The sequence below is a fragment of the Drosophila persimilis genome, unplaced genomic scaffold (assembly GCF_003286085.1).
Source record: "Drosophila persimilis strain 14011-0111.01,24,50 unplaced genomic scaffold, DperRS2 tig00000829-arrow-arrow-pilon, whole genome shotgun sequence".
NCBI classification, from domain to species: Eukaryota; Metazoa; Arthropoda; class Insecta; order Diptera; family Drosophilidae; genus Drosophila; species Drosophila persimilis.
In genome coordinates this window covers 345,850-360,375 of record NW_020825359.1, presented here as the reverse complement: position 1 = coordinate 360,375, position 14,526 = coordinate 345,850, and the positions used below count along the sequence as shown (strand labels likewise).

The following is a 14,526-nucleotide window of genomic DNA, read 5'->3' as shown; positions in this document are numbered from 1 at the left end:
GGGGCGCACTTACCCAATGGGCAGATATGGCTCCAAGGCCTGATGCACGTTCAGGTGTGGATCGGACAGTGCGAATCCCTTGGAGAGCAATGAGTGATGTGCCATAATGGTTTCCTCAACGCCACTCATGTCCTCAACATCCTTGTCCTCTGCGGGAGAGACATACAATAATGCATTTAATTCATTTAATTTTAAGGTTTTTCGCTCAGGGTAAAGGCATTCCAGATTTGTGGATAAGCGGATAGGTCCGCAGCTCGATTCAAAAATAGTTCCTAGCGGGAACCTGTACTCGGGAACTGTGTTCCTATGATAAGCACCGTCACAGAGGATGTGTGCGCCTCACCTGGCATATTGAGCTCCTTCTTCATGAGATTGGCACAGCACATGCCCCCCAAATAGGATAGCTCCTGCTCCAGTCGTATCAAACACGAATTGCTGCCACTAATCTGAGACGAAGAGAGAGAGAGTGAGAGCATCAGCATGGAGTAGAAAGGGACAGAGAGACCGAGTACTTACTGCCGTGGGATTGTCATATCCCACCACCAGACACTTGAAACCATAGCGATTGTTGTGCGGATCCTGGGCATACAGTGAGGATGTCTCCAGCGAGAATTCCACACAATTGCCGGGCACCACCAGGACACTCATCAGCCAATTGGAGGCGCTGTAAGCCAATAGTAAACATTAAATAGCGCCAGCCCCGAACCTCCTGTGTCACTTACGTGTTGAACTTCTTGATCACAATCCATTCTCTGTCATTGGCATCTTGGGCACGCAGCGGGGACGTGGCACCAGCACTGCCACTGCCACTGGATGTCCCTGGAGTGCGGCAACAGCTGGCCATCATCAGCTGGGCATTTGCCGAGCGAGTTTTGCCGGCAGCTAGAGCAGCAGCAGCCGCTTCCGATGCCGTCGGTATCACTGTCCTTCGCGACTGGTCCATGGCACTTGGCAGATTATTGTCCAGCATATCGTAATAGTCATCCGTCTGGGCGGCCGGCTCGCCAGCCGCCGGCTCTGCCGGTCGCATCGGTATGGATAGCAGCAGGTAATCCTCCAGCTGTGCTGTCCCAGACTGTCCGTCGAACTCGATGGTCATCCACTGGACGCAGGGCGGAAATTCGACGCGGTAGCAACTAATGCTGGCACTCCGATACGGATGCTCGCTCTCCACCATGCAATAGTGGTTGCTGGTGGTGCTGCTGGATCCCCCAGAGTTACTCGAACTGTAGCTAGCTGTAGCTCCTGCTCCTGCTCCTGCTGTTGTTCCTGCTGCTGCTGGAGGTGGGGCTCCTGCTGGAAAATGTTCTCCCTGTTCTGGTGGGGCTGCCTCTGGCGGATGCGGAAAATTGGCAGCTGCAGCTGCTGCCTCTGGCTGGCGCTGCTCCTTGGATACATGCAGTTGATTGAGGGCTGCAATGTGCGGCAGTATCTCCTTGATCAAGCCGAGTATCTGTACGGAACTCTTGGGATCGCTGCAGGCCAAATTGGACATGTGCGCGTAGACCAGCGGCAGGAGAGTGTGAAACATGTTCGAGGCGGCCAGATTGAACACCTCCAAAAGCTGGAGAGCGGCCACGGGGCAGCCACCACCTGCTGAGCCTCCCACTGCGCCTGCACCCAATTGCACTCCTCTCGCTCCAAGCTCGCCCGCTGCTCCAAGCACAGAGGACACTGCTCCTCCTACAGCAAAGCCACTGCAACCGGGTGCGCCAGCATCCATGGGCGCCGCCTCTTCAGAGTCCGAGTGTACTAGAAGCGACTGGTGCTGCGGCGAGAATTGCGACACCTGTGGCATCTCCTCCTGGGGCGGGGCTGTCGGCACTGGCTGTTCGGCCATCTCAAAGTCCACTCGCTCGTTGCCATTGATGGGTAGAACGGTTTGGACCTGGCTCTGGCTTGGTATCTGACCATTGGCCAGGTCATCGGTATCTTCCTCACCGATTTCGGTGGCTCCCATTTCGATTTCCATTTCAAACGGATTCGTGGAGCGCCTCGTGTCGAATGTCAGCGTTTGCATGATGCCCTTGGAGAAGGATTCAATGCGTCTGCCCAGATCCCGGGCCGTGGAATTCTGCGGATCTGCGGCAGCCGCAGAGCTGGCAGGCTGCTGGGCCTGGCCCTGGGGCTGCGGCTGGGCAGCAGTGCGCGAATTGTTGGCCCAGTTAATGTCCATGTGCTCCTCGATGGGCGTTATGTTGTGCTCCGAGTCGATTGTCTGCGTGTGATTGGAGCTGCTGTTGTCCGACGGCGAGCAAGAGGCAGCCATCGCATTGCGGGCCATGATCAACAGCTCCGTGCACTTTTTGGTGATGTCCGAGGCGATCTGCAGGGCCGTGTCCCGTGTGGACACCTCGTGGGCAATCAGTTGACTGCTGGCCGCCAGCATGCTGGCAGCATCGGCAGCAGCCATGGCCGTTGATCCGGAACCCACGACGCCTGCCTCCAGCTTGACGGGTGTGCTGTAGTACAGGATGCACGGCAGCTGGCCCCTGGCCGGCGTCGTGCCATTGAAGCTCAGATCGCACGCATAGAAGTGGAAATTTGTGCCGCAGGGCCCGCGCACTGTTGGCAGCCCCGAGTCGCCGGAACAGGTGCGCGCCCCCTGGGAGCAGAGGCGCAGGGCGTAGCGTGCGTGCTCCTTGATTTGTACGGGATGCTCGAACTTGATCTCGGCCAGATCGTTGTGCACCGCCTCCTGGTCATAGCTGCCCGACACCGACTCCAGCGTCTCCCATTTGTGCTGTGGCTGCAGGTCCACCGTGTTGTCGAACAGGAGCTCCAGCTGGTAGTCGTAGCTGCCCGAGCCCGTATAGACCATGGCCCCCGCTATGGCAATGCCCGAGCGATCCACCGAAAAGGCGATGGCATCCGGGCCAAAGTTGCCCGTATTCCATGTGCGGCTCAGGTCGCAGCGTGCGAATCTGGCCCCCGTTGAATGGAGGGTGCGGGGCGGCAGAAAGAGCTTGTCATACTCGCCCATGGCTGTTTGGTAAACGATCTCCGCGAGGACGCGGGCCAGCAGATGGCAACAGTTGTCGATGAGGCCCTGGTTGATCCACTCCTTGCCCGGGTAGCTGCCTTCGAGGCTGCGGCTGTAAATCGATTCGATGCGTTGCCGTATGGGGCTGGCAATGATGTCCAGCAGACGGACTAGCACATCCTTGAACGTCCACGTGCTGATCAGAAAGTCACTCTTCTCCTGCTGCGTCCGGTAGATCATCTGCTCGACCAGTATGGGATACTGGTGCGCGTCCGTGGAGGACAGCATCGGCAGACCCGAGTTGTCGCTGGGACTGATTATCGACTGGCGATCGTTGCCAGGGGCACTCAGCAGCGAGAAGGTGGCACGCAGCTTGACGGTGGGCGAGCACAGACCTGCCAGAATGGCACTAAGCAGGCGGGAGTGGAGGGCGCCGCGGTCCATCTGGGCGAGGAGGTCACACAGGCAGCTCCATTTCAGCGAGGAGGTTGGATAGAAGGCATCGAAGCAGGCAACAAAGCTCAGATGGCACTCCTCCAGGATCTCCAGTGTCAAGGCATAGCCCTCATCTGTGGCTATGTCCTTGAATATGTCGTCGCAGAAGATGCCAATAAGCAGTGCTCGCACATTGCCCACACACTCGGCCAGCTGTATATTCTCGAGATTCGCTTTCCGTGTGATGGGTGTGCCCTGGCCAGGCCCAGATCCGTCAGCGCCGCCTCCTCGTGATCCCCCTGCTCCTGCGCCCGATGTGGATGGGTGTTCACCAAAGTACTTTGACACTGTTATGGGATTGGGCACCACACGCGGCACATGTTTGTCTATAACGAAAGAAAGAATATACATATATAAATATGGGTATTGATTGATCTTTTCCACCAATGGGACAACAGTAGGACTATCGATGAATTGAATGCCACATGCCATGCCGATAGAGTTTGAGCGGGACTCGTACGCACAACATTTCAGCGAAGAGACACGATTTGAATGAGTGAAAGGGCGGTGTGGGTTGTTTCCGCATTCATTCGAATGTATGCGTTCCTTCTGCGTAATACGCCTGTCTGTCTACGGCTATGTTGCTTAACTGTTGCTAACTCCAATAACTGAAAGTATTTTGGACCACTGGACATGGCGAGTCGAGCCCCACGCATTGTATCAATCTCTAATAGTTTCCATTTCTTGCGATGTGTGCCCCGTCGTGAGCTCTGAAAACGAAGAGGACTGAATTAAGACTGTCTCTCACCTTTGCTTGACTTTGACTCCAGCTTGGACAGGGCAGCAGACATGCTGCCACCACCGCCGCTACCAGCACTGCCAGAAGGGCCGGAAGAACCGCCCTTGTTGTGCCGACCACCGCCACCAGGACCACCGCCTGTACTGGCTGTGGTAGTGGCTCGCTGTGGATAGATCTCGTTGGTGTACTTGCGCAACAGTCGAAGACAGGATTTGTTCACGTAGCCGAGATACTGCAGCGACTGTTGCAGCTGGAGGGGACGCGAGCGATCGCTTTGCTCGCGCAGCTGCGTCTTGAAGCTCTCCCACGACCAGCTGAGCAGGACGACAAGGCTCTCGAAGCACTCGCGGCTGACGCTATTGGCAAAGGCGCGCGATATGCGCTGGACAGGATCGGCGTCCAGCGGTGCTGGTGTTTGCTTGCAGTCCTGGGTGACCAAGCGATACAGGATGGCGGGTATTTGGCCCGAGTTGACATCCGTGCCGTTGTTGGCCTTCTTGCTGGACTTGAACGAGAACACCACCTGGTCCTCGGTGGTAACCGAAGCCTGACCGCAGGATCCACAGTCCGAAGAGGGACCCGCGATGCGTGCCCAGACCAGATACCAGCGACCCGCGGCCGCACTCACCGGCTTGGGCAGCAGAATGTGATGCTTGCTCCGCGCGGCGCACTCGTAGGGCACCTCCTTGGTCTCGCTGAGGAGGACGCCCTCCTTCTCGTACCCACCACCGTCGGTGCCCAGATCGAAGAGCTTCACCTTGCAGCTGTATTCGCCGCGTCCGCCGAACATCCCAAAGCCGCACAGCACAATGTCCGTGTCCGAGGCGAAGCGTATGGCCTCCACACTATGTCCGGAATAGCCCCAGCCACCGCCAAAGTTGTCGAAACGATTCACGACCTGATAGTCGCCCCCAGGGGTCTCCGTGGTCTGGTGTATGGCCTTGGGCAGCGTCTGCTCGAAGCAGTACGGTATGTTGTCCTGGGCGGAGGTGAGTATGTCCAGGCAAGCCAGCAGATTCAGTGAGCCCTGCGACCGGGAGACGCGTGCCTCTGGCTTTATGGGCAGTGACAGCTCGGGCGAGAGCAAAGCCCTGTAGTTGGCCGCATTCTGCAAGGGATTCAGAGGGGTTTTAGGAGGGCATTCAGTAGGTGTTCCTAGGTCCTGGGGGTGTACGTACCTCATCGCTTTCGGATATATCGCTGGCCACCACATTGTGGCAGCGTATCCTCCGTGAGACGCCGTCGAATACCCACAGCACATTGTAGCTGGGGTCCATGGCAAAGGCCAGCTGTTGCGGGGTCTGCACTTGGTCCGACGGGGAGCCCGGGGCACCCATCTCCAGTCGCTGTCTCAGAAATCGACGCGGACGCGGTATACATCCGCCGCTGCCAGAGGCCACAACTGCCACTCCTTCCGGCTCCTCAAAGATCTGATTCCGTGCTTCGTGCATGCTCCTTGACATCTGCTCATTGATCGGTACGCCAGCGGTGGCCGTGCCCGCCAGGGCAGTCAGCAGCGAGGAGGAGTGGGCCACGGGTTCTGCTAGTGCCGGCGAGGCCATAACCGGTGTGGCCGCATCAGCCTGTTTCTGCTGAGGCTGCGCCTGCGCATGAGACTGCGACTGCATCAGTTGCAAAAAGTTGCTCTGGCCGCGATAGTGGGCCGTGCAGCTGCCATCACGCCTATTGATGGACAGGGTGTGAAAGGAGAGCGGTATGCTAGGCACAAGCACTGCAAGAAAACACGAGATTGGAGATTAGTTCTGCTTAGACTGGAATGTAGGCGAGGGCGCTCACAAATTGTCTTCCTGTTGGCCACCACATGCATCTTGGGCAGCATTTGGGCGGTGATCAGCGACTCGTCGATTTTGATAAACGTCTGATCCCCATTGGCCCCGATCCAGGTGACTTTCTTGCCAAAACTGGGACCCAAGCCACTGCAAAAACGAAAGAAAACCGGAGATTAGGGATCACTCCAACTGGAAGTTATTTGTGGGTGGGGGGCGGCAGGGGCTTACAATACAGCTGCTGGGGAGCAATTCCACAGGAACTTTTGCCTTTGGGTCAGCACGGGACAGGAGAAGTTGGGCATCAGGGACGCCAGTTCCTTGGAGCAGCTGGGCAGGACACTGCCCTCTTGAGCCGCAACAGTAGCAGCAGCAGGTCCATCACTTGATCCAGCACTTGTGCTGCTGGGTTCTTCTTCCTGTGCCTGTGCCTGTGCCTGCGCCTGTGCTGGAGTACCCGGACTCTGTCCTGGTCTTTGGCTCTTGTCCACATTCGGGCCAAAGTCGCTGGGCAATCGACCCAGCTGTCCCTTCTGGTAGTTTCCAAACGTATAGACCATCCCCTTGTGCGTCAGCAACACCGAATGATTGCTCCCAGCCGCCACTTGACTGATGGCTCCCTGGACTTGGACACGCACCGGACCACTGACCGGCTGGAGGTCCCCACTGCCCAGCTGTCCGTACTGATTGCTGCCAAACGTATAGACCTCGCCGGCCAGCGTAAGGACCACGGTGTGATGGAGGCCACAGGCCACTTGGACCACGGGCGAGGTGCTTGGCAGCTGCAGCAGTTGCGGCGCCAGCGGAGCCACGCGCGGTGGATCCTTGTCCAGATCGGTGGGTGTTGCGGCGCCCCCGCCAGCAGCGCCCGTCTCCAGTTCGCAGGGTTTCTTCTCCTTGCGTCGCATGAGGAGCGTCTTGGAGCGCTGCTGTCGCTGCTGCATCTCCGTGGATAGGGTCTTTAGTTCCCGGTTGGCATCTAAAACAAAACCAAACCGAGGTGTCAAGTGAGTAATGCATTAAGATCTTCAGATCGTACGCACCATTATCGTTATCCTGCAGGGCAATACAGGTGGCACACAGGCCGCATTTGGCACACCCGGCATCCCCATGGCCGCAGGGGCAGATGCTGCCCGCCAGCCTCTGTTCGAGCGGTACATTCAGGGCGGACACACAGCTAACATTGTAGCCAGTGCATTCGCGGCACACAATGCAGACGCGGCACTGGCCCTGCACCAAGCTGTGGTCATCGTAGTCGCACAGGGCCGAAAGGTCCAGCTTGTAGCGCTTATCCGGGGGCAGTAGGGCCGCAAAGCAGGATGCCGCGGATGACGACGAGGCCACATCCTTGACGGGCTGCAGCTTGTTAAAGATGCGTCCGCACTGGCCCTTGTTGTTCAGGCCAAAGGAGAAGAGCTGTCCCTTGGCATTGAGCGCCACACAATGGGCCTTGCCCAAAGCGACCTTCGTGACGTGCTGGTCCAGTAGTTCCGTGACAAAGCCCATGGCATCACAGTGGGCCGTGTCCTTCCCGTACATGATCAGTTTCCCCGCCTTTGTGACAAACGCAGAGGTGCCATTGTTGCAGGCGGCATGAACCACCACGTGCCCATCGATTTTGGTCATCTTTTTGGGCTTGACGGCCTTTGGCTGCCTGCGGTTCTTGCTGGTGTCCCCGTCCTCGCCGCGTCGTGCTGTGCCAGCAAAGAAAACGGTCCCGTCATCGTTCACCAGCAGCGCATGGATGCCATCGTGACCGACGGCCACATGGACAATATGCGCCGCCTTCGATATGATCAGTTCGGTGAGCTTTAGCGACGGCGTACGACCCACACACTTGAGGCCGAGGGCCGTTGATTTGCCATAGTAGTAGACGCGTCCGTTGCTGGCCCGAACCAGGCCGAACTCCTTGCCGCAGGCCATCCCCATCACATCCACATCCGCATCCCGACAGGTGGCCGGTAGCTTGGGCTCGAAGCTGTTGTGCGATGATTGGATGCGCTGCACCTGATGCTGGTTGAGCAGATCATCCTCAAAGGCAGCATAGCCCAGGGTGCGGAATTTCTTGCGGGCCAGCTGCAGGGGCAGCTCGAAGGGCTGCGGTTCGCTGCTGTAGCTGTTGTGGTACAGGTTCAGCTTCTTCACCACCAAAGTGTCCTGTAAAACGTAGCGAAATGAGCAAGGATTACGGGTTAAGGACTAAGGATTAAGGCCACACTCACATCGCGATTGCTGCAGATGGCATGGAGCGAGTCGTCATCGGTAAACAGGACATAGTTGATGCCCTCACGCATGGGCAGCATATTCAAAGGACTCATCGACTTGAGGGCCAGCGTGTCCAGGCCCACCAGCTGCAGCTGATCGCCCGTATTCCGGCGACAGTTCCTTCTGAAATACAAATGCCCGGCACTGTAGCCCAGCCAGGCATTTCGCTCCCGCGTAAAGTCATCGTTCTGCGCGTACACATGCCCCTTGTAGGAGCCCCCAAAGCCAGTGCCGATCTTCAGCAGATATCCATCGTACAGCAGATACAGAAAGACACCATCGCAGGCCATGGCCGGGGCCGTTTCGGGACCTCCTGGCCCCACTTCGGGCAACTTCAAGGGGAACTAAAAGAAAACAAAGCAAAGCGACAGCATAGATGCGATCCCTAGATCCACAGGATGTCGTGTCCGCCCACTCACCTCATCGATCAGGGAATTGTGCGGCACTCCGTGACTATGAAAATCCGGACGTGTGGGCTTGTTCAAGGCCGCACTGATCACCGTGTGCTGGAGGGCGGCCAGCACAGCCGGCAATTGGACAATCTGGGCCGAGAGTTGGCGTGGCGACATGAGCATGGCGGCAATCGCCTTGAGCATCTTGCCAGTGTCCCCGCGGGCAATGCAGAGGCCCAGGAGGGCGGCACAGGCCATGGCCGACCAGTTGGCCTCGGCTCCCGTGGTGGAGTTGAGGGCAGCCGGCATGGTGGCCAGATCAAGCAACAGGTCGTACAGCGGGTTGATAAGCTCTTCTGGTTCCATCTTGAAGGACTCAGGCTGCTGGCCCTGGATAACGTCGAGCAGGGCCTTGAGCGCCTTGGTGCAGAGCAGCGGCTGAATGTGGCGGGCGTCGGCAATCAGCTCGAAGAGGCTGCGCAGTCCGGCGCCCACGATGAGCGGAACGGTGGCGTAGACGGGCTCCCGTTCGGTTGGCTCCTCGGTGTCAGAGTCTGCATCGCTGTTGGCACTGTCGCGACGATTGCGCTTGTCGGCAGAGCCACCCGCAGCTCCGGGTCCGATCACCACACCAATCAGGCCAGCGATGGCAGCACCGCCAGGTGCTATGCCGGGCCCAGGGCCACCGCCGAGCGCCCCGGCGGCTAGGGCCAGTTGAGCGTGACATGTGCAGTCCAGAATGTTGCTTGCCAAGCAGCTGGCGGCACACAGCAGGCAGCAGGAGGAGTCCAAATTGGCGGTCCACTTTTTCAGGCCCATTCCGGCTTCCCTGCCACCGCCACCGCCCTCCTGAAGCAAGGCATATCTAGTCTCCGCTTCCAGGACTGTGGTGCGAATGGCCGAGAAGACGGCAAACTTGGAGGCATTCGGCTCTAGCTCGATGTGGCCCGCCGGGAACGAGGGCATGATCATCAGCTGCTCCTTGACCAGTGGCGGATCCAGGGGATTCACAATGCTACCGGGATTCCCATCCAGCACGGCGGCGGCAGCAGCAGCCGCCATCGCTGCCGCCGACTTCTCCTTGCGACTTTTGCGCTTGGTGAGGGTCCTCCTTTCATTGTGGGCTCGCCTGCGGAAGGGCCAAGAGAGTATCGATTAAACAAAATGTGTGGCTGTGGGACGAAAAGAACGTGGGTGGACATTCCTATGGATTAGTGTTGGGTAAACATTGCTCATTTTGCTCTCATATTGCTCACTTGTTCACCTAGATTGCTCAGTTGCTCATTGCTCACTTAGATTGCTCAGTTGCTCACTTAGATTGATTAGTTGCTCACTTGCTCACTTAGATTGCTCAGTTGCTCACTTGGTCACTGTTCACGCACAGATCACTAAGCACCACAGATTTTGACACAAATAAAATACGTTACATTTCAATTTTAATCAAACATTTTAAACTAAAAAAAAAATTGCAATGATTCCAAATTTCACTATACTTTCGAAGTATCGAATATACTTCGAATTAGCGACATACTGAATTTTCAAAAGAATAAACAGTTTTGCCGGTAATACAAAAAGTGTGAAGTAAAAGCAAATATGAGCAACAACTGCCAGAACGCAAAATGCCATTTGAGGAGCAAAATTGCGCAAAAAGTGAGTAGAGAACAAATGAGCAAAAATGAACAAGTGAACAACAAAGAACAAGTGAGCAAAAAAGAACAAGTGAACAAAAAAGAACAGCTTGGAAGGAACATGTTCAGTTGCTCACTTAGGTGAACAACTCTTTTTTGTTCACTCACTCATGAGCAACACAACACTACTATGGATTCAGGCTTGCAGTGGAGTAACGGCACCGACGCTGCCATAACTGCATGCGCGCACTCGATATATTTCCAATCGGAAAATGGACCAACGGAAATTGAAATTTGAAAAAGTGATGCAGGTCGCGGTCTCTTTGGTCTCACTTCTCGAATGGCAACAAACACAACAACCAAAATAGGCAGGCAGGCGGCCAGTGGGAAGCAAGACACCAGCTGGCGCACAGCCGGGTCAGCTGATGCAGCGGTGCTGCCCATTTGTCGAGCCCGGCCTGCGACTCATTTCAACCCCGTTTTGGCATCACTTTTGCCGGGGGTTGAAGACCTAGATTGACGGTGGAGGGCGGAGGAGAGAGAGTGCAACTGCGACTGCGGCGGTTCGATCGATTTTTCAACCCCACAGAAGCAAAAGAGGGATACAGCTATTGTCCTTTGTACGTATTAGGATTACCTGCGTGTTTGGTTTGTAAACAACTCGTAGAAATGATCACCATATTTCATGGGATTCAATAGTCCCACCATATTTGCGGGCATTTTTCCTTGAGCGCGGTCAAATCGATATTTTCTTCTCTATATAGATATCTTTATATATATATACACCTCTGTAAAAACGTACTGCGTGGGCAGCAGCAAACCGTACCGAAGAAACCGTACCGTTAGCGTTTAACAAGCGAAAATATTTGCGAACTTGAATTTATCTTTGGCTAATTTATTGCACAAAAATTACGAACATAAAAAAATTTAATTAAACAACTAAGAATTAACTATTTGGCATTGGCATTCTAATAAAATATTGCTAAAACTTGAACTTAACTATCGCCTACGCCATTTGCCATTTGCACTCCGCGGAAACACACACTTGCAGCAAGTAGCACAACATTTTAAAAGTTTCCGATGGAAATGTCGATATGTCGATGGTTTAAACCATTCGATGGGGAAACCATCGATGGAAGGACTATCGATTGCTATTGGTCGTCCTTGCACGAACTGAGTTCATCCCAACGAACCACTGTTAAAAAATCGCTACTTAACATTTGAGTTTGACGGCGGAAAAAATTTACGTTTTTAAATTCTCCTTATAGATCCAACTTAATTAAAATGTCTTTTTCACAGGCTGATATGTTATGACCTGCAAGACCATAAACTGAAACATTTCATTGAGAAAGCTTTAGAACTTAGGGACTTTCTGCATTTACCTTGAAATTTTCTTGAAAATGTTGCTTTTTCCGTCCCTAATATTGATGGATTTTTTACATAAAAGAAGTGCGTTAGATACAGATACAGGGGAACCACAACAACAATAAATAAAGCCTGAGCGTAGTGTGTTGCACAGGTTGCCCTGAGGAGCAGCTGTCAAGGGCGTAGATAAAGCAGAAGAAGTGCAGTTAGCGTGTAGTTACCATGTAAAGAAATGGATTTAGTAGACATTGTTGGTTTGTTTTAACCTTATTTAATAAACAGTGCAATAATTATGAAAACTTAGATGTAACCAGTCTTGTAGGAAATCGATTTAATAATCGGATTAAATTATGAGTTCAGATCTGAGGGTCTTAGCTAGCTAGTAATATTGAACCGAATATCAAAAACGAGGAATATGATGGAACTTGAATATTTCGTTAGTATATTTATGGTATATTTAGAAAATGAGAAGGTATATTTTCGTATATTTCTGATGGTCGGACGTTATATTTTAACGAAAAATCCGCGGTCACACTGGACAGCAGGGCCGCAACAACAAAATCGACGAGAAAACAAAAATTTTACGTAATTTATTTAGTGTGATTTTAAATGATTTTGCATGCCCTAACAATGTTCTTTAACTTCCCCATAGGATGGGCAACGCTGTGAATCACTATCTGAGGCCAGATGTGACACCCGGTCCGGATGTGGTGCCTTCATTCGATCCCATGTTGGGATTTAATTCTCGCAAGGAGCGTGTCATGATCGCCACTAAGGAGGAGATGGAATCGGTTAAGCTGCCGCTCGAGGACCGTGACTATTGTGCCCACAAGCTGATCGCCTACCAGGCCTGCCGCTCGGACAAGTTCCCCTTTGTCTATCAGTGCGCGCATGAGAAGCACGAATACTTGACCTGCGAATACGAGGACTATGTGCTGCGCATGAAGGAGTTTGAGCGCGAGCGTCGCCTGCTGGAGCGCCAGAAGCGCCTGGACAAGGCGGCCTAGGCTCTGGCTCTGGGCTTGGTCTTGCTGTTATTCCTTCCCCCAACACACACATACACAAACCACAAACAGAAACCCGGGCCACTAAGCTTCTGCGTGCGGAGTGCAAGATAAAACGATGATGCTGCAGCTGCCACTGCAAACACTGCCCGTTGCAGGCGAGCGTTCCGTTTCCTGAGGGAAATGTCGATAATAAACACCAATGCTAGTAATAATGTGGATTGGCTTACCTTTTTTTTAGTGAATTAAATGACAAAACTGTTGAAAAACCTCCCCGCTAAAGATTCCTTCAGATGCCTCGCTTTCAGGCAGAGCAGAATATGCATCCCAATCAGAGAGAGCTAGAGGGAAATGGAACTCTGTCAGGGCAAAAAATGCATCCTTGGCAAAAATAGATACGATCGCAGGCCACAGTGGCATCCAAGAACGGATCTAATTGCCTAAATGACCAGAGTAGGGGAAGAGTGGACATAGTTGGCCCAGTGGAACGCGTCCACATCACAAAAGGTATCTCGTTTTGATGTGCTTTCACTTTATTCTTGTATTTATTTCATATAACCTCTTAGTTTTGCTTAAAATTAAAAATTGCTTTTGTTTAACAATACCTGCACAATCACACACTCACGCACGCAAGCAGACACGTTGGTATATATATATATATATATATAGTCAATATATATATATAGTAGATACATCTGATTTCAATAAATATGTATGCATGAAGAACTATATAGAACAAAGATGATGGCAAGCGGCTGCGGCTAATGAGCCGTACAATGTCTTACATACTAATTGGCATCGACAATCGTCCAAATTATGTTGAAATGCTGTTGGACATGGACATGGACCTGGATTCTGAAAATGATCAAGCTTCTTTGGTAAACACTCCACAGTCTTCTCCGGCTGGCTGGCGGAGTTGCTTCATCAAATGCCCAGCTTGCGCCACAGGTGATGCATGCGACCATGGGTCTCGAAGATGCTGCGCAGCATGAAGACCTGGATGAGACCAACGCCAATCATGGCACTGATCTGCAGCATCGACCAGTGGTTGACCTTCTGAAAGTTCGTCTCCGCCAGATTGCGGTCGCGGGCCTCATGCGATCGGAGCATGTCCTGCAACTGGCGGGCCTTGTTCAGCTGCAGACGAATGCGGCCGATAAAGTCCATGATGTCCTGTACCTTCATGTCGTAGTACTCGTCGGGCGTGAGATCGGCCAGATCCTCGTTCCACTGTGTGTCGCCATGATGCTGATCGCCCTCACGCTCCACAATCAGCTCAAAGAAGACCGTCTTGCGGTTGAATATGCTGAAGCTGTTGTCGAAGCAGAAACGATAGTCGCCCTCCTTCTCCACATCGTGACGGTGCATGTTCTCCGGCTTCTTTAAATCACTGACTATCACCAGGCCAATGGGATCGAGCAGGGTGAAGCTGATGTCCAGGTCCCCATGCCCACCATCGATCACCTGGTACTCAAAGTCAATCGTCTCGCCCTGCTTGACGCTGTGGTACAGGCACTCCGTCTTGCCGGCATCCACATAGACGGTCATCTCCTTGTCATAGCCATTCACCGGCAGCACCACACAGAACAGCGGCAGGAGAAGCAGACAAGCCAACAGATTCTCTTGCGGCTGCGGGGGGGGGAACGGAACGGAATGAGCACTGAGTAAGCGTTACCAAAATACACACATTTTCATATCTTGCCTCTTATCTTGCACGCAAAGGCTTTTTTTATCGTGCCATTATTTTTTGCGCTTACCGTTGTTTTCATTGCGACTAGAGGTGGAGAACTATCGGTGGCACTATCGACACTATCGATGGTAGGTCACTATACTATCGATGGTTCAATGTTTCGATAGTGGGCGATAGT

At 53.5% G+C, this 14,526-nt stretch overlaps 3 protein-coding genes across 3 annotated transcripts in view; 1 reads left to right on the top strand and 2 right to left on the bottom strand.

Annotated features, from left to right (window-relative positions):
• LOC6600054 (E3 ubiquitin-protein ligase highwire) overlaps nucleotides 1-11,014 on the bottom strand; it is a 45,970-nt gene extending 34,956 nt beyond the window's left edge. Inside the window, exons 1-12 of the mRNA XM_026993433.1 lie at nucleotides 10,927-11,014; nucleotides 8,689-9,790; nucleotides 8,227-8,613; nucleotides 7,048-8,161; nucleotides 6,236-6,983; nucleotides 6,015-6,154; nucleotides 5,396-5,949; nucleotides 4,227-5,325; nucleotides 723-3,804; nucleotides 517-664; nucleotides 344-446; nucleotides 14-149 (exon numbers count right to left, since the gene is read on the bottom strand). Coding sequence (XP_026849234.1) covers nucleotides 14-149; nucleotides 344-446; nucleotides 517-664; nucleotides 723-3,804; nucleotides 4,227-5,325; nucleotides 5,396-5,949; nucleotides 6,015-6,154; nucleotides 6,236-6,983; nucleotides 7,048-8,161; nucleotides 8,227-8,613; nucleotides 8,689-9,790; nucleotides 10,927-11,009 — 8,696 coding nt within the window. The 5' untranslated portion in view covers nucleotides 11,010-11,014. The remainder of the gene's footprint in view (nucleotides 1-13; nucleotides 150-343; nucleotides 447-516; nucleotides 665-722; nucleotides 3,805-4,226; nucleotides 5,326-5,395; nucleotides 5,950-6,014; nucleotides 6,155-6,235; nucleotides 6,984-7,047; nucleotides 8,162-8,226; nucleotides 8,614-8,688; nucleotides 9,791-10,926) is intronic.
• A 1,156-nt stretch (nucleotides 11,015-12,170) lies between these two features.
• On the top strand, nucleotides 12,171-12,873 carry LOC6600053 (NADH dehydrogenase [ubiquinone] 1 beta subcomplex subunit 7). Its single transcript, XM_002025032.2, has 2 exons — nucleotides 12,171-12,239; nucleotides 12,307-12,873. Exon 2 carries the CDS (start codon nucleotides 12,308-12,310, stop codon nucleotides 12,659-12,661), a length of 354 nt encoding a protein of 117 aa, XP_002025068.1. The 5' UTR covers nucleotides 12,171-12,239; nucleotide 12,307; the 3' UTR covers nucleotides 12,662-12,873.
• Nucleotides 12,874-13,008: 135 nt separating this feature from the next.
• LOC6600052 (transmembrane emp24 domain-containing protein 5) lies at nucleotides 13,009-14,447 on the bottom strand. The gene is made up of 2 exons (XM_002025031.2): nucleotides 14,416-14,447; nucleotides 13,009-14,287 (listed from the first exon to the last, which is right to left on the bottom strand). The coding sequence occupies exons 1-2, from the start codon at nucleotides 14,425-14,427 to the stop codon at nucleotides 13,583-13,585; spliced, it is 717 nt and encodes a 238-aa protein (XP_002025067.1). The 5' UTR covers nucleotides 14,428-14,447; the 3' UTR covers nucleotides 13,009-13,582.
• Between the last annotated feature and the right edge of the window lie 79 nt (nucleotides 14,448-14,526).

Coding starts and splice junctions, on each gene's coding strand:
- LOC6600053 (XM_002025032.2), top strand. CDS start 12,308: ATGGGCAACGCTGTGAATCACTATCTGAGGCCAGATGTGACACCCGGT.